This window comes from Stenella coeruleoalba (genome assembly GCF_951394435.1).
Source record: "Stenella coeruleoalba genome assembly, chromosome: X".
NCBI lineage: Eukaryota > Metazoa > Chordata > Mammalia > Artiodactyla > Delphinidae > Stenella > Stenella coeruleoalba.
Window position 1 is genome coordinate 37,835,899 of NC_137152.1, and position 18,105 is coordinate 37,854,003.

General features: G+C 50.4%; 2 protein-coding genes across 4 annotated transcripts; both read left to right on the forward strand.

Annotated features, from left to right (window-relative positions):
• Positions 1-615: 615 nt before the first annotated feature.
• Positions 616-11,688, forward strand: PORCN (porcupine O-acyltransferase). 2 transcript variants are annotated; one of them, XM_079910194.1, is made up of 14 exons: positions 616-709; positions 1,376-1,548; positions 2,781-2,973; positions 3,298-3,341; positions 3,726-3,907; positions 3,989-4,119; positions 4,234-4,251; positions 5,581-5,706; positions 5,867-5,967; positions 7,009-7,085; positions 7,179-7,242; positions 7,366-7,451; positions 8,473-8,583; positions 10,731-11,688. In XM_079910194.1, the coding sequence occupies exons 2-14, from the start codon at positions 1,413-1,415 to the stop codon at positions 10,830-10,832; spliced, it is 1,371 nt and encodes a 456-aa protein (XP_079766320.1). In that variant the 5' UTR covers positions 616-709; positions 1,376-1,412; the 3' UTR covers positions 10,833-11,688. The 2 variants fall into 2 exon arrangements, with proteins under 2 accessions (XP_079766320.1, XP_079766321.1); XM_079910195.1 differs by lacking the exon at positions 4,234-4,251.
• A 264-nt stretch (positions 11,689-11,952) lies between these two features.
• Positions 11,953-16,273, forward strand: EBP (EBP cholestenol delta-isomerase). Of its 2 annotated transcripts, none has more exons than XM_079910196.1 (5): positions 11,953-12,262; positions 13,163-13,526; positions 14,887-14,923; positions 15,049-15,179; positions 15,804-16,273. In XM_079910196.1, the coding sequence occupies exons 2-5, from the start codon at positions 13,226-13,228 to the stop codon at positions 16,025-16,027; spliced, it is 693 nt and encodes a 230-aa protein (XP_079766322.1). In that variant the 5' UTR covers positions 11,953-12,262; positions 13,163-13,225; the 3' UTR covers positions 16,028-16,273. The 2 variants fall into 2 exon arrangements, with proteins under 2 accessions (XP_079766322.1, XP_079766323.1); XM_079910197.1 differs by lacking the exon at positions 11,953-12,262 and adding an exon at positions 12,551-12,686.
• Positions 16,274-18,105: the final 1,832 nt, after the last annotated feature.

An 18,105-nucleotide genomic window follows, 5' to 3' on the forward strand; every position in this document is an offset into this window, starting at 1 on the left:
GTGCTCCGTACTAGCCTCCGGAAGGAGTCCCTAGGGGAAAGCACAGGCGCCTAATTCTTGCTCCTAGGTGACAGTCAGTACTGGTGTTTCTGGCCGGTCCCTGGTGCTGGAAAGGGTTGGAAATTCCCACAGCTCCTTCAAAGGATGGGAAAGGAGAGACCTCGGTTTATTCTCCCATCTGTGAAAAGGGGGCACAACAGTGACACGAAGACGTGCGCGGGTGGGCAGTTTCGGGGGCGAAGCTGATGGCTGGGGAAACGGACTTTCTCTCCTCCCTCCCCCATCTTTCCCATCTCGGCTTCCAAGGATTAGGAATTTGGCGTTTGGACAGTTTGTTCTTGGACGGCCAGAAGACCTCCCGACGCGACCCTTCAGGGACTGGCACACCAAGAGGTCGGAAAGGTGCGGGATCCAACGTTCCACGCGCCGACGTCCTCCCGCGCCCGGCTCCTCTCAACCTCCCGCTCCTCCTTCCCTCAATCCTCCCGCTCCCCTCCTCCTCCGTCCCCGCCCCGCTCCTGTCCTCTTATTGGCCGAGCGGGCCGGCCGGGCCTCCCCGGGATTTAAAGGGCCCGCTCTCCGCGCTGCCCTGGGAGCCGCAGCTGGTCCCGGCCTTGCGGCCTGCGGGGGAGGCTGCCCGGAGGAGGCGGCGACGGTGGCGGCGGCTGTACGTCCCCGGCCCCCTGGACCGCAGCTTTCTTACTGCCAGGTAGGTCGCCGGTAGTGCACGTGCGGCTCTCCCGCTCGCATCCTGAGCCGGCCTCCCCTTGCGGGTCTGCAGCGCGTGTGCTAGGGCCCCCTCTCCATCACCTTTCCAACTCTCCCTTCTGCTGTGTCCCTTTCCACCACCTCCACCTCCCTGCAGCCCCCGGGCCTGGGCAGGGCTTTGTTGGCGGCCGGGAGAGGCCGGGTGGGGGTGGGATGGGGCGCGCGGGGGATACAGGACACCCCCCACATCCGTTCAAGTAGAGATGCTCACGGCCCCCAAGTGTCACAGGATCTCCCTCTCTGCCCTCCACACTGAGTGACTCTACCTCGGAAACCAGGGAGCCCCCCAATTTGATATACAGGCCTACAATGTACACCATTCAATCACTATCGGACCCGGACTCTTCCCAGCATACAAGAAACACAGGTCCTTCATTCACCGCAGGTCATGGGCTGTGTGTGTGCACCCAGAACACCCCCACACACACAGCTGGCGGCTCAATCTGATGTACCTGACACTCACACCTTCCCTCAGCCCCCCAGTACCCTGTCTCTACAAGGGTTGGACAGCCCCAGACTGAAATGTGAGTGCTCAAGTCCATCTCTTGAGCATCGTCTGCCCCGTGGACATCCCAACTAAGCTCCTTCTATGTCCCCCCTTTGGCAGGTCTATCCATCAGTCCATCCATCCGTGGGGGTCCACAATGGCCACCTTCAGCCGCCAGGAATTTTTCCAGCAGCTGCTGCAGGGCTGTCTCCTGCCTACTGCCCAGCAGGGCCTTGACCAGATCTGGCTGCTCCTTGCCATCTGCCTCGCCTGCCGCCTCCTGTGGAGGCTTGGTAAGTGCCTGCCACACCATGGGCCACCACGCCAGGCCAAATCACACCTGCCACGTTCATCCGTACCAAGCCCCACTTTATCCTGCCACATCTTGCCAAGCCAAGCCAGGCTCGTACACGTCCAGCCTACCACAGCCCACCAGGCTAAGCGCCATTCTACCACACCACGTCCCACTAACCCAGCCACCCCATGCTACACCACACCAAGCCACATCCTGCCATGCCAAGCCATACCTTTCCGTATCCCTGGGTTCTGGGACTGTTGAAAGCTGAGGTTCTTGAATCTTGGGATCCTGAAATGCCTGCATCCCAAGGTTATAAGATTCTGAAATGCTGATGTCACAGGGTTATGGAAAGTACCATGTATCCCAAAGTGCCGTGTTATGGGGTTTGGGGATTCTGACAAGTTGAAATTCTCACATTCCAGGCTTCCAAAATGCTGGCATTCTGGATTTCTGGAATCAAGGCATGATAAAATCTCTGGATTCTAGGATTCTGGAATGTTTCCACAAATCGTGGCAAGCCTATATTCAAACAACGAGATCCCAAGTGCCCGAGATCCCCATGGGATGCTGAGAATTTTGGAAATCTGAGATTCAGAAGTTCTACACTTTCTTTTTTCTTGTTCTTTTATTTTAAATGGATGTTTTATTTTTTCCCCAGGTTTATCACTTTGAAAAGTTTCAAAGTTACTGAAAAGCTAAGTTGAAAGAATAGTACAATGAACACCCATATATGCATCACCTGATTCTCCAACTGTCAACATCTTGCCACATTAGCTTGCTCTATCTACCTATCTATCTACCTACCTATCCATCCGTCCATCTGCCTATCTATCTATCTATCATCTTCCTGAATCACTTGAATAACGTGCTGACACTTCATCCCAAATCCTCTTGCGTGTGTCCCCCAAGAACAAAGACATCTTCCCCCCACAGCCAGAGCCTCAACCATCACCCCTCAGGAAATTTAATCTTGATGCCATAATATTATTCAATATAAGTTATTCAAATTTCCTCCAGGATTCCCAAAGTGACCTTTATAGATGTCTCTTTTCTTTAAACCCAAGCCCTGCCACCTCCCCAGCTCCCCAACACCTGCTTTGGGCCCCCTGCAATCCCACCACGTTCCAACCTCTAAGCCTTTGCCTGAGCTACGTCCTCTGCCCAGGCTGCCCTTCTACCAGCCCTGCTCTAATTCCCTTTCTTGTCCTCTCTTTCTCTCACCCAAAGGGTTGCCATCCTACCTGAAGCATGCAAGCACCGTGGCAGGCGGGTTCTTCAGCCTCTACCACTTCTTCCAGCTGCACATGGTTTGGGTCGTACTGCTCAGCCTCCTGTGCTACCTCGTGCTGTTCCTCTGCCGACATTCCTCCCATCGTGGCGTCTTCCTCTCCGTCACCATCCTCATCTACCTACTCATGGGGTATGGGTGTATGTCCTCATCCCCACGCTGTCCGCAGAAGGGCGGGGGGATCCCCAGGCCGCCCCTCCTGAGGCTGTCCAGGACAGGGAGGACGTGGGGTGTTTCTGGAGGGGATGGAAATCTGGGAGACTTGTTCTTTCCGAAGGCTACACAGAACAGGCTGGACTTGAGCTCCCCCTGGAGGAGGGAGCCCTGGAGAACTATTCCTCCATGAGGTTGTGCAGGGCAGGGAAGGGTATACCCTCTCTGCACCTTGGTTTCCCCCCTTTGTGGTATCTGAGGCCAGAGGAGTCACAGGGCCAAGACCACCACCTTTTTCCTCAGTGAGATGCACATGGTGGACACCGTGACATGGCACAAGATGAGAGGTAGGCAGCCCTGGCCCTCTCCCCTGCCCCAGCCCTCCAGCACCACTCCACATCTCCTAACTCCCCCCACCCTGTCTTTCCTTCCCCGCTTTTCTCCCTCATCTGCCTAGCCCACTGGACACGCAGCCCTTAGATTCCCCTTACATCTGTGTTTCTCTCTACCGTGTCTCTTCCCCATCTGTCTGTCCCATCTCATGTCCATGCCTGACTCTCTTGAGTCAAGACATCTGCCAGTCCTGGGCCTACCTGCTCAGCTGCCTGTCTGGCCCCATGCCCACCTCTCCACACTTGCTCTTCTTTCTTACCACCTCTCACCTGGTGTTCCCCGTACCTCATGATGACCTGCTCTCTGCTCATCCACTTGACCATGGGCACCACACCTAGGGGCCCAGATGATTGTAGCCATGAAGGCGGTGTCTCTGGGCTTCGACCTGGACCGGGGTGAGGTGGGTGCAGTGCCCTCGCCCGTGGAGTTCATGGGCTACCTCTACTTCGTGGGCACCATCGTCTTTGGGCCCTGGATATCCTTCCACAGCTACCTACAGGCCGTCCAAGGCCGCCCGCTGGTGAGGTCCTGGGTGGACAGGTGGGCAGGGACCATGGGAAGCCACCATGGGGCAGTGTTCATGGAGCCTTGATCCCCACAGAGCCGCCGATGGCTGCAGAAGGTGGCCCGGAGTCTGGCGCTGGCCCTGCTGTGCCTTGTGCTGTCCACCTGTGTGGGCCCCTACCTCTTCCCGTACTTCATCCCCCTTGATGGTGACCGCCTCCTTCGCAAGTGAGCACAGCCTTCGAGGCCTCTGCCCAGCAGTGAGGGGGTTGGGGAGGGACCTGGGGTCTCCCCAGCTCTGAGTTGTCTCTTAATGCTTCTGTCTGTCTTCTGTTACTACAGCAAGAAACGCAAAGCCAGGTAAATGAGGGCAGGTGCTGAGGGCGAGTGGGGCTGAATGGGGGTGGGTGCACAGTCTGTGACTGATTGGTTCTGTGAGTCTGAGACTGTCTGACCATCCACCCGGTGACTAGACAGAGACTGAGTGTCTGTGGCTGTGGTTTGACCAAGATTGGCCCTATGACTCCGTGTACAATGGATACTCCGTCACATACTGTGCCTGGCTGTCCATCTGTTCTGCTATTTCACCATCAGAAGCAAGTTATGTGACTGCAGTGCCACAAGTATGTGTTGGTTGGTGACACTGACCTGTCTGTGACTCTAGCTAGGGGTTTGTATAGGTTGTTTACCTATCAGCCAGGGACTCCTGTGTGGGACTGGAGTTCTGGCTGTCTGGCTGGGCGGTTGTCCATGATGGGAGTATGTGGCTGTCACTGGATAGGATAAATCTGGCTCGTCTGTAACCCTGGCTGGGAATGGGTCTGACTGTCGCGTGTCGTGCGCATGTCTGTGATGGATTCTGCCTGTGGGTCTGCCTTCTCTGGCTCCTTGGTATTGTCTAGCTGAGGGGCAGAACCGACCTTCCACCCCGGGTGTGACTAGGATTTCATCCAGCTATTTGACTGTATGACCTTCTCCCCTACTCACTGGCCGCTGATTGTGTCTGATGCTGAATGAGGCTCTGAAGGGTGGAATGACTTGCCCAGTGTCACCCAACTAAGCAGCCAGGCACTAATCCCAGGCCTGAATCCAGAACCTATGCTTTTTCCAGTGTAAGACGCTGCTTGTCTTTGACCGTGTCTGACTGTACAACTGACAGGATGACTATCTGAGTACAGAATTGTGTGTGCATGCGTAACAGGGTGCTTGATGGTCTCTGTGCCTAACTAAAGGACTTCTGGGTATCTTATGGTCACCGAATCAGGTCAGAGAGCTTGGAGTCTGATAGTATGTGTGTCTGGCCTTGTGGCTGTGAGGTCAGCCTCTAACAGTCCCTGGGTCTGGATGTCTGGCCACGTGAAGCTGCGGGACCGTGTCATATTATAGGGCAGCTCACACATCCATTTGCGCTGCCTGAAACTAACTGATGGTGTATGGATGGATAGATGTGTGGGACTATCACAGCGCACCTCTTTTGCCGCCATATTTGTCTGTCTTGTTGATGAACAACTCAGGCCAGCCTCCAGGGCCTCTCTGACTCTCTTTCCTTTCTTCTCTGCTGCCTTCCTGACCCCTAGGGGCACCATGGTAAGGTGAGTCTACAGAGGGGCCAGGGATGCTGGCACATGGTGGGGTGTCACGCTGGGGCCTGGGCGTGATGCCTCTCTCTCCCTGGCTCCTTTCCTGCAGGTGGCTGCGAGCCTATGAGAGTGCTGTCTCCTTCCACTTCAGCAACTATTTTGTGGGCTTTCTGTCCGAGGCCACGGCCACGTTGGCAGGGGCTGGCTTCACCGAGGAGAAGGATCACCTGGAATGGTGGGGAGGGCTGGGGAGCCCCATCTCCCACAGGGTGCTGCCTAGAGGAGCTGCAGGGAGGAGGGGGGTGTTCCTGGGGGAGGGAACAGCCAAGAACAAAAGTGTGGCCATCAGGTGGGTTGAAATCCCAAATGAGTTTGCGTGTCTCTTTTGCCCATAGGGACCTGACGGTCTCTAAGCCACTGAACGTGGAGCTGCCGCGGTCCATGGTGGAAGTTGTCACAAGCTGGAACCTGCCCATGTCTTATTGGCTAAATAACTGTGAGTCACCACTCCAAGAGAGTTGGCAGTCCTCAACCCACACCCCTTTCACACATTCATACAACAAGCTGAAGATAGTAGGGACCAAAAAATCTCCCAAATTCCTGCCCTTGTGGAGTTGACATTTTTGTGGGGGTAGCAGTATAATAAAAAGAAAATACACAATAGTTCAGGTAGTGATAAGTGCTATGGTAAAAAATAAAGAAAGCAGGTAAAGATGACCTGGGAGTCTTAGGAGTGTGTGAGTAGGGGTGGATGCAATTTTAAATACATCATCCAGAGCAAGTCTCACTGAGGAGCTAACGTTTGAGCAAAGACCTGAAGGAGGTGAGAGAGCAATCAATGCAAACATGTAGGGGAGGAATTTAACACATGGAAGGAACAGCAAGTGCAAAGGCCCTGAGGCAGGAGCATACCTGGCACATTTGAAAAACAGTGAGGAGACCAGTGTGGTGGGATCAGAGTGAGCGAGGGGACCAGTGGCAGGAGGTGAGTTCGGAGAGGTGACAGGGCCTGGTTCTGTAGGGCCTCTCTGGCCACGGGGAGGACTTTGGCTTTTTCTCTGAGAGAGATCTCAGAGCAGGGTTCTGAGCAGAGGAGGGCCATGGGCTGACTTAGGTTGTACCAGGACCCTCTGGCTACTGTGAGGACAGACAGGGAGTCGGGGAGGGCAGAGTGGAAATGGGGAGGAGAGGTCAGATTCTGGATAAACTCTGAAGATAGAACTGACAGGATTTGCTGAGTTTGGTTATGGGCGTTGGGGGTGGGGGGCAGATCAAGGGTGATAGTGAGGCTTTTGTCCTGAGGAACTGGAAGGGTGTAGTTGACACTGGCTGCACTTGGGAAAGACTATAGGAGGAGCAGGTTGGGAGGGAAGATCAGGAGCTAACTTTTAGACAATGTGAAGTTGGAGGCCATTATAAAGAGACTTCATCCTGGGGGCCCCAAGAGGTTGTGGGTATCCTCACCCTGCCCTATGGCCCTCCAGGAAGGGCAGGGGGGAATCTCAGGAGACACTTGCCCCACATCTCCCCCCTGCAGATGTTTTCAAGAATGCTCTCCGCCTGGGGACCTTCTCAGCTGTGCTGGTCACCTATGCAGCCAGCGCCCTCCTGCACGTGAGCAGGGCGGAGCGGGACCAGGGTGGTAGCTGGATGGGGGTGGTAGGGCCTCCTCCTCACTCACCTCATTGCCCCCCACCCCCACCCCAGGGCTTCAGCTTCCACCTGGCTGCGGTGCTGCTGTCCCTGGCGTTTATCACTTATGTGGAGCACGGTGAGGGCGGAACCCAGCCCAGTAGATGGGATGGAAGGTTGGTGGCGGGCTGGAACCACTGTCCCCTGAGGCTAACCTGACGCCCTTACCTCTGCCCCCACCCCCACCCCGCATCTGCCCTAGTCCTCCGAAAGCGCCTGGCTCGGATCCTCAGTGCCTGCATCTTGTCGAAACGGTGCCCAGCAGACTGTTCACACCAGCATCGCTTGGTGAGGGTTCAGCCTAGGCAGCCTTTTGTCCAACTCTCCCCCTCAAAAATTACTTCTGTCTCCATCTTATATCTGTCTCAGGGTGCCCAGCTTCCTCTTCCAGTGCCCGATCCACCCCCATAACCTCATCTCTATTCACTGGCATCCATTTATCTAACGAACATTATCAAGCAACTGCTATATACCCACCTAGCGTTTATTTTCCCCAGTGAACATCTGTTGAGCACCTGCTGGTATCAGGCATTGTTCAAGGTGCTGGAGACACAGTGGTGAACAAAACAGACCAAAGTCCCAGCCCTCTGGGACAAACATTTTAACAGGGAAGACAGTAAATAAAAAATAAGTAAAGTATAATAGTTTGTTAGACTGTGATTAGTGCCAAGGAGAAAATACATAAGAGAAAGAGAAAGGGAAGTATCAGGGGCTGAGTGGTTTCAAGGTTAAATGGGGAGGTGACTTTTGAGTTCTTTAACTGAAGGAGGTGAGGGAGGGAAGCATTCCAGGCAAAGTCAACAACAGTGTAAAGGCCCTGAGATGGGAGAGGGCCTGGAATATTTGAGGAACAGCGAGGAGGCCGGTATGGCTTGAGCAGAGTGAGTGAGACAGGGAGAGGTGGGTCCTGTAGGTCACAGTGGGGATTTGCTTTCGTTTGAGTCTTTTTTTTTCTCATTCTTTTTGCAACAAGAAGTATGGAGAATTTCAGATTTTCCTCCCACCCGACAACCAATGTTTATCACCATAAACCCCCAACTCAAAGCCCTACCCACCATTTTTCCTCCTCTGCCTGAATACTCACATCTCCCCCAACCTGGACGCTCTCATGCTAACAGTACCCTCATCCTTGGATACCCCTTGAGCTCCCATAGGAGGATCAGAACCATCTCTTTCCTACCCTGGGGGTGGGTGCCCTGGACATCCTCATTCCTGTGCCTTGTGCATTTCCCTGTGTGCCCCTGCCCAAGTGGGGCTGGGGGATGGTGATTAGGTCCAGCTGCCAAGCATATCCATCTGTCCCCCACAGGGCCTGGGGGTGCGAGCCTTAAACCTGCTCTTTGGGGCCCTGGCCATCTTCCACCTGGCCTACCTGGGCTCCCTGTTCGATGTTGATGTGGACGACACCACAGAGGAGCAGGTGAGGTGGGGCCCTGGGCTCAGGGTTACCCAGGGATATGCTACCTATTCATGGGAACCATGAGGACAAAGGTGGGGAGGCCAAGGCATGGGAACCTTGTGTCATCTGTCTCCAGCTTGTGTAGCCACTGCTCTACCGTCCTTCTGTCCCCTTGTCCCTCTGGTTGATTCATACTGTTGGGTCTTTTACTTGGGTGAAGTGTGCAAAATACATTTATTTTACTTATAAAATTTATTTTCTAGAGATGGAGTGCAAAATCCAGGTTTTACTTTTTTAAAAGTTAATTATTTCATCATATTTTTATTTAGGTAGAATTCACAAGATTTCTTTATTTAATTTGTTAAAAAAAATAGTTTTACTTACATTGATTGTGCAAATCCTGGATTCTACTTAAAAAGTGTATGTTGGGATTCCCTGGTGGTGCAGTGATTGAGAGTCCACCTGCCGATGCAGGGGACACGGGTTTGTGCCCCGGTCCGGGAAGATCCCACATGCCGTGGAGCGGCTGGGCCCATGAGCCATGGCTGCTGAGCCTGCGCGTCCGGAGCCTGTGCTCCGCAACAGGAGAGGCCACAACAGTGAGAGGCCCGCGTACCGCAAAAAAAAAAAAAAAAAAATAGTGTATATTAAAATGTATATACTAGTTTTATGCAGGTGGAGTGTGCACGTTCCAGGTTTTACTCCTTTTTAAATGAAAAACAATTTCAAAATAATGTTTATTCATATGGCACTAGCAGGATCCCGGTTTAGCTTCTCTTTCAGCTCATTTTTTTCTTTTTTTTTTTTTTTTGGCCATTCCAGGCGGCTTTCGGGATCTTAGTTCCCCGACCAGGGATTGAACCCTGGCCCCCGCAGTGAAAGCACCGAGTCCTAACCACTGGACGGCCAGGGAATACCCTGCATTAACTATTTTTAAAGTTTTAATAAAAATAAAACAAAAATTTTATTTAAAAAGAAGCAAAACCCAGATTTTGCACATTCAACCTGAATAAAAAATTAAAAATTGTTTTTAATGACAAAATATAAAATAATATAAAGTTTTATTTTCAATTAAAAATTTAAGGAAATTCCCTGGCTGTCCAGTGGTTAGGACTCGGCGCTTTCACTGCGGGGGCCAGGGTTCAATCCCTAGTCGGGGAACTAAGATCCCTCAAGCCACGAGGCATGACCAAAAAAAAAAAAAAAAAAAAAAAGTTAATGCATATCACGTGGTTGAAAAACCAAACAGTATTCAAGATATTCAGGGGAGAGTCTTATTCCTGCCGTCTTACCCCCACCCTCTTACAGGTAACCACTTTTATTCATTTTATTAAACTATCCTTCTAAAATTGAAGCATAATAAGCAGATATAAAAATATATTTTAATTCCCTCCCCCCTGCTTTTTACCCTAAAGGTAACACATGAATGACACTGTGCTGCATGTTGCTTTTTTCACATAATTCCTGAAAACCTTCCACATGAAGACATAGAGTGTCCTCGTTCATTTTTTCCATTGTGACACAATGTAGTTTGTCCCTTATTGGTGGACACCCAGGTGATTCCCACTCTTTTCCTATGGTAAGTGGTGCTGCAGCAAGTAATACCCTCACATCCATGTGGATTCACATAGGTGCAGACAGAGCTGTAGGATCTAGTCTTGACAGCAATGGAGAAGTTACCTTTTTGCCCTCCCACCAGCAGTATGTGATCGTGCTTGACACCCCGACAACAGAGTGCCTCTCAGACCTCATGGATATGTTTGCCAGTTTGAGTGGAGGAAGATGATGAGTGAGGCTGAGTATTTTTTCGTATATTTAAGAGCCATTTGGGTTTTTTTTTCCTTTACTGAAAATGGCCTACTCACCTCCTTTGCTAATTTTTGTCTTTTTAAAAAGTGAATTTCTAGGAGCTCTTTATATATACGGGAGAGTACAGGTCAGAGAGTGGGATTGCCTTGTCTTGTTTTTTAAATTTTTGAAAGAGAAGAAAATACAAAAGAAAAAAACTAAATATGCCTACCTTTCATATGTACCCAATCTCTTCTCTGGGGCCTCACTCAGGGCTGCAGTGGAGTCACAGAAACGTCCTTGAGCAAAGGGTAGGTTTTCCTGAGACCTTCTTTGTTCTTGCTGAGTGGGACCGACCATCACCGCTTTCTCTCCCACAGGGCTACGGCATGGCATACACTGTCCACAAATGGTCAGAGCTCAGCTGGGCCAGTCACTGGGTCACTTTTGGATGCTGGATCTTCTACCGTCTCATAGGCTGAGGCACATCTGTGGACCCTCACAACTCTCTCAAGACCCCTCCTCAGGGTGCCAGCTCTGATGGGGGATGAGGGAAGGCCCTCTCTCTAATTCTTGACCCTCTCTCCATCCTTGACCCCCCAACACCCATACACACACACACACACACACACACACACACACACACACACACACACAACCATTTCCATGCCTGTCAATCCCCACCCCACCACAAGGCGGGAAGGGAGTGGTCCCTGCTGGGGCCTAGGGGCGGGGGATGCTTGGGGAAGCAGAGAGGGGGAGATCCAGGGCCTCCCCGCCTTCCTTGACCCTTTTTATATACAGTTTGTTATTATCAAATAAAAGTAGGAAGTATACAAAAGGCTCGCTCTTCACTGCTCAGTGGGGAATAGAAGTGAGTGAGGAAGGGGGCACAGCATGGATAAAGGTTTGGAAGCTAGAAACCGTGAAGAGGGAGGTTGTGATTGGTTCATGGTTTATTATCATTCATGATTGGATGATGAGCCTGAGGATAGCACTGCTTGATTTGAGTGGGGCCAGGACAGATTGGATACTTGGATGTAGGGGAGGCCTGATACTAATTGGCTAGAAAAACTGAGGGATCCCCATTCGGTTTGGTTGCCCTGACTGGGACAGAGGAGGGAAAGACTGATGAAGAGTTGATGCTTATTGGTCCTTAGGACTGAGGGCTGTGGGTTCTAATTGGATAGGAGGCCTGGGTTGGATCTGGATACTGACTTAGTCTGGGCGCCCACTGGGTTAGAGTTATGGAGTCCTGATTGGTTCTTTAGAGTTGGCAGGGGGAGATTGAGGGTCTCCATGCCAATTGGCCAACAAGGCTGAAGGGCCTGGGTTTTGATTGGTTCTTCTGACTTGAAGTCAGGAGAGGTGAAGATGGCCTGAGGGAGAGGCAGAGGCAGCGTGTAGTATTGATCTGCCTGTTGTATTAACAGTTTCCTTGCCCATTCGGGGATTAGGACTGAAGGTTGGTCTAGGAAAAGATTTCGTTGCTCTGCCTTTGAAAATGAGGGCAAAGGTGAGAGGACACAACGCAATGCTGATGCAACAGCACAGAAACACCCGATTTCCGATGTGATTTATAAGGGGATAGGAAACTGAAGCCGCGACTCGCTGCAGGTTGGCTTCCGCCGAAAACGCCCACCAACCTTGGCCCTCCCAGCCTCTTCCACGCCTGACTGGGTCTCAACCAACAGCGAAAATGGTACCAACGCGTGAGGGCGGGGTCGGCGGCACAGAGAATTACTATTGGTTGGGAGCGGCGGTGGCCTCCTTCCCAGCCCCTCCATTGGCCAGTTCCGTAAGGCGGAACCTGTGAGGGGTTGGGTTTGAACTAGGGATATTTCGGAGCCAGCGAGCGATCCTAGAGAGACCCCGGAGCCGGTGGGAGAGGCCGCTGCAGCCGCGCTGCTGGGTGAGTTCCCTCCGCCTGGCCTGCCACTCCATCCCTTAGTTCTCAATTGCAAAACGGCCAGCCCTCGGCGCGCCTGCGCAAGACCCTACCCTTCCCCCCCCCATCCCGCGCCGTCCCACCCCCCCCCCGCCACCCCCACGCGCCTGCGCAGGACCCCCGGCTACCGCGCGGTCGTCCGGACGACAGAAGATCCGCCTTCTCATTGGGCAGCTGAACTAGCGGGTTCTAGTTCTGATTGGTGGTCTCTGTATTTGACCCTCCTTTTTCTCTTTAGCGCCCCGCGCAAGGCTCCTCTTTGTTGCAGGTTAGCCGCAGGCTGCGCAATTTCGGGAGGAGACGGGCGATCCCACACACTGAACCTGAGGGTCGTCGTTCTGATTAGTCTTCTCTCTTCTGTCCTGCAGTTTCCAGGACTACGGGGAGGGTAATAGCTTTCCGTTGCATGATGCAAGACAGTGACCCCTGCAAATGGGACCTTACCTGGTCGTTGTGTCTCCCCCAGCCGACTGTGACCCCTGAGGGCGGGGATCAGGTGGCTCCCCCACCAAAGCGTGACCAATGAGGGCTGGGACCTAGTATGATTCTTGTGTCTGCCCACCAGACTGTGACCAATGAGGTCAGAGACTGGGCCTGGTTCCTATCTTCCCCAGCAAACTGACCAATGAGGGCTGGGACCTGTTCTAGTTCCTGTATCTACCGCATCCTATGGCTCCCGGAGGGCTGGAACAAGCTTTCAGTCTTTCTGTGGCCTTATAGTCATGTTTTTTAAAACAGTAAATAATTAGATTATTTTAATCATGTCTGTATTAATTGGTTAATTGAGTCCATTTACATTTCTTGTCATAATAAACTAGTTGGATTTGATTTTATGATCTCATTCTGTGCTCTCTATTTGTTCAGGTTTTTCCTTTCCTTTTATTCTCCTTTCTACATATCCACACACCTCCATCAGCCTACAAAGACATGACCACCAATGCCAGCCCCGTGCACCCATACTGGCCTCGGCACCTGAGGCTGGACAACTTTGTGCCTAATGACTGCCCCACCTGGCATCTCCTGGCTGGCCTCTTCTCCATCTCTGGGGTCTTAGTTGTGACCACATGGCTGTTGTCAGGTCATGCTGCGGTCATCCCACTGGGGACTTGGCGGAGACTGTCCCTGTGCTGGTTTGCAGTGTGTGGGTTCATTCACTTGGTGATTGAGGGCTGGTTCAGCCTCTACCACGAGGACCTTCTCGGAGACCAAGCCATCTTGTCTCAACTCTGTGAGTCCTGAGTTCTTCAGTGTGCTGTGGAAGGGAATTTCCTGGGCAGGGATTGGCTTAGATGTTTACCCACCCACCAACTCTTTTCCATTCATTTTAAATAAAATTTTTTAATTTATTTAACTTTTTGTTGCATATATATTCACATGGATCCAAAACTAAACAATTTAAAGAGGTATGCGGTGAAAATCTGCGTTCTATCCACCAAGTTTCCCCAAATAATTGCATATGTTTCTTTTCAGGGTTTTACACATAAATTAACACACATAAGCCTCAGTTTGCTCAATTATAAAAGAGGGATAATAAGTCATATCCAAATATATGTAAGACACTTAGAACAGTGTTTGGCAGATAGTAGATGCCATATTACTTATTATCATCATCATCATCATTTTTATTTTTTCTTTTGTGTAAATGGTAACATGCTATATACACTTCTGAACTTTGCTTTTTTTAAATGAGGACACTTACAGAACTATTTGACTTTTCCAGTACTGATAGCATTTTCCACCAATATTTTGCTGTTACAAACAATACTCCTTTTTGGCCTCAAGAATAAATCTGGTAGAACATTCTTCTGCAAGTCTCCGTGTGGAGATCTGCTTTCATTTCTCTAGGGTAAATATGGAGGAGTGGAATGGCTGGGTCACATGGTAGATGTGTGTTTACCTTTATGAAAAACTGCCAAACTTTTCAAGAATGGCTGCACCAAAAAAATTTTAAAAATGGCTGCGCCATTTTATATTCCCACCGGCAGTATATGAGAGTTCTAGTTTCCCACATCCTCACTGACACTTGGTATGGTCAGGTGTTTCTTAAATTTTAGTCCTTCCAGTGGATGTGAGTGATATCTCATTATGGTTTTAATTGGCTTTCCCTTAATGACTAACAAAAGTTTGAGTAGCTTTCATGTGTTTACTGACCATTTGGAAATCCTCTTTTGTGAAAAGCCTATTCCAGTCTCCTATTTTTACATTGGGTGATCTGTCTTTTTCTTGATTCTCTTCTCACTCTTTCATTTACTCATCTGTTCACCTTCTCTCTCTCTCTCTCTCTCTCTCTCTCTCTCTCTCTCTCTCTCTCTCTCTCTCTCGCTGTCACTCACTCATTGGCTACGTCCCTCACTCCATCATTTACACCTGCCTCATTTTACTCCACAAACATTTATTGAATACCAGACAATCACAGCAACACTTATTGTTCTGTGCCAGGTTTGCACACATTATCTTGTATACATATATTAACCCTAGAGTCCAAACAACTACCCCATTTCACAGATGAGGAAACTGAGGCATGGGGAAGTTAGTCTGAGTTCCTTTTCCTGATGATATTCTTCATGTATGTCTCTCGTCTTCTTCAGGGAAAGAGTATGCCAAGGGAGACAGCCGATACATCCTGTAAGTGTTTGCCTCTGTCAAGGGAGACCTGTGTTTTGGAGGGGTGGGGAGTCAGGGACCACTAATGGGGTGCCTTGTGGGGAGAGCACAGTGATGCCAGTGCCCCCCAATCCTTTCTCTTGCAGGAATGATAGCTTCATGATATGCATGGAGACCATCACAGCTTGCTTGTGGGGACCACTCAGCCTATGGGTGGTGATCGCCTTTCTCCGCCAGCAGCCCCTCCGCTTTGTCCTACAGCTTGTGGTCTCTGTGGGTGAGGAGAGGGCCCACACTGGGTGCTTGAGGGCTTGATGGGGGATCCACAGACGTGGGGGCATCCCTGCAGGTGGGACCTCTCAATGTGCCCATCCAGGGCTGAGTCAGACTGAATGACAAACTCCCTGAGGTTCTGGAACAGCCATGCCCCTCTTGGCCTGCATTCTCAAGCGAGGAGGGTTCATTTCTCCTCCCACTCCATCACAAAGTCTCCCATGAAGGTTACGGTTACATGAGGTGACCCATGATGGTGGGAGGCCCCCGGATCCTCCAGGAGCAAGATTCTGAGTTTCCTTCATCTGAGATTCAGTCCTCTTACGTTCTTACTTTGTTAACTTTCTGGAAATGTGAGTTCTCTCTAGTCCTGGAATCCTGAGATGTCTTGAATGAAAGGATTTTGAGCTTCCTTAAACTCTAGAGATACGAACTCTCCTGAGTTCAGAAAGTCTCAGCTTCTGATTTCTGGAAATCTCACTTCTGTTTTCTGAAATCCTCAGCCATATGATTGCAGAACACTTAGGTCTCTGAATTTGGGAATCCTGAGCTCTGATGACTTGGAAAATGGCTTGGAATTGTTCCCCCTCCTTACAGGCTTTCCTTCTTCCCCTTCTATCTCCCACAGGTCAGATATACGGGGATGTGCTGTATTTCCTGACAGAGCACCGTGAGGGATTCCAGCATGGGGAGCTGGGCCACCCTCTCTACTTCTGGTTTTACTTTGTCTTCTTGAACGCCCTGTGGCTGGTGCTGCCCGGAATCCTCGTGCTTGATTCTATAAAGCAACTTGCTCGTGCCCAGAGCATGCTGGACACCAAAGCCACAAAAGCCAAGAGCAAGCAGAACTAATGAGTGATGAACTGGGCTTGAACACTGGCTATTGAGGAACTCTCCACCTGCCAGGAGATTCCAATCCTTGCTCTCACAGGTTGGAAGGACAAATCAAATTGATCTGTCAAACTCAGGCTGATGGGTGAACAGGGGGAAGAAAGGAGCTGTGTGGAGCTACTGTCAGGAGCTGTTGGGACAAAGGTACAAGAGAACCTTGGAAGTCTGTGATGGGACAATTTTTTTAAATCAGGAAATAAAGATCTTGACCCTATGCTGAGAGATCTTTAATGACTAACCCCAGAGATGCCCCATGACTGACCCCATAGACCCCTCCAGCACTCATTCCACAGACCATCATTCTCTCAGCCATAGACTGCCATCATCATCATGTAGACCTCGAATCTATGACCTCACAAATCCCCATCACTGACCCCACAGATTCCTCTGATGGCTGATTAGATCCATGAATCACACCTGTCAGCTCTTTTAAGGCGTGATCATCCACCCACGCCCTTGGCGTTCTCTCCAGAACACACCTCTCTTTTTACAATATGGATAGGCTGAGAATTTTCCAAATCCAAGTTCTTCAGTTTACTCAACCTCTTGTCTCCTGATCAGGTACCCCACAACTATCCCATCACTAACTCCACAGGCCCCTCATTACTCCAAAGACCCCCATCACTACCCTAACCTTCCCATCACTCACACCAGAGACCCCACAAAACTCACTCCACCACCCTCCCATCACTCACACCACATACTCCATCATTAACAACTAAGATACCCATCACTCTCCCCACAGCCTTTCATTTGCTCCAGAGACAGACCATCATTCACCTCACAGACCTCTGTCACTCACACCACAGACCCCATCACTCGCCCCAACAGACCTCCCATCACGTACAACTCCAAGACTCACCTCATAGACTCCCTATCATGTGTCACACAAACCCTCTCACTCTCCCCACAAACCCCCTATCATTTACCCCATAGGCCTCATCACTCACCATACAGATCCCCTATCACCACCCTATAAACTCCCCATAACTCACCCTGCAGAATCCATCACTTACCTTACATACCCCATCACTCACCCTATAGATCCCCAATTACCCCACAGATCTTCCATCACTTACCCCATATCCTATCACTCAACCCCACAGACCACCTGTCATGTACCCACAGATACTCTTCACCCTACAGACCCCCATCACTCATCCTGCACTCTCTGTCATTAACCTCATAGACCTTCAGTCATAAAACAAATGGGTACTTGAGGAATTTTGAGGAGATGACAAAGAATGAATAATAAAACTGCAGATACCTGGAAACTGGCTCCAGGTAACCTGTGCAGAGCAGGACTTCATTTTAAATCCTGGTTCCGCTCAAGCCTACAGTGTAGCTTTTGACAAATGCCTCACTGTTAAGGCCGTGCTTCACTTTCTCACCTCAGATCCATCACTTACCTCATGGTTTACTTAAGGCATGCTGGCCTCTGTGTTCTTCCTCAGACACACCAGGCACAGGCCCACCTTCCGTCCATTGCACTGTCTGCTCTCTGTGCCATTTACTATCGCTTTGGTCTAGAGCATGTTTTCCCCTTTCATTCAGTGCTTTCATCTGTAAAATGCTTATAATAATAGTACCTATCTCATAGGGTTTTTATGCAGATTAAAGTAATTAATATATTTAGACTATCTGGCATACACTTTGTTGAATGGAACAATGAACAAATGAAAGAGAAAGTTCTCCCCAGCACTATGGCAAGGACCTCCTTTTTGAATTCCGTGCTTCCAGTATCTTTCCTTCCAGGGCTCTCTCCACAACCAAGACAGGGACATCTGATCACATCATACCCCCATCTAAAACCTGTACTCCAGGGCCTGCAGGATAAAACTCCAAGCTCTAGGCTAATGTTTTGCTCATTCCACCCTATGGTAATTTTAATGAGAAACAGACTTTCAAACTCCCTGTTTCCATCAGAAAATCCAGCAGTGCCACAGAAGTGTTTTAGAATTGCAGACTTCTCTAAAAAGGTAACGTTAACGGTAGCATCCATACAATACTGCAGCAAGAGCTGGAGTCCAGGTAACTTA

Excerpts from the sequence above, each read along its gene's own strand:
- PORCN (XM_079910194.1), top strand. The coding sequence starts at position 1,413 with ATGGCCACCTTCAGCCGCCAGGAATTTTTCCAGCAGCTGCTGCAGGGC. Across the intron at positions 7,452-8,472 it reads GTTCACACCAGCATCGCTTG|GGCCTGGGGGTGCGAGCCTT; the intron begins GTGAGGGTTCAG and ends TGTCCCCCACAG. Across the intron at positions 8,584-10,730 it reads ACGACACCACAGAGGAGCAG|GGCTACGGCATGGCATACAC; the intron begins GTGAGGTGGGGC and ends TCTCTCCCACAG.
- EBP (XM_079910196.1), top strand. The coding sequence starts at position 13,226 with ATGACCACCAATGCCAGCCCCGTGCACCCATACTGGCCTCGGCACCTG. Across the intron at positions 13,527-14,886 it reads AGCCATCTTGTCTCAACTCT|GGAAAGAGTATGCCAAGGGA; the intron begins GTGAGTCCTGAG and ends CGTCTTCTTCAG. Across the intron at positions 14,924-15,048 it reads GGAGACAGCCGATACATCCT|GAATGATAGCTTCATGATAT; the intron begins GTAAGTGTTTGC and ends TTTCTCTTGCAG.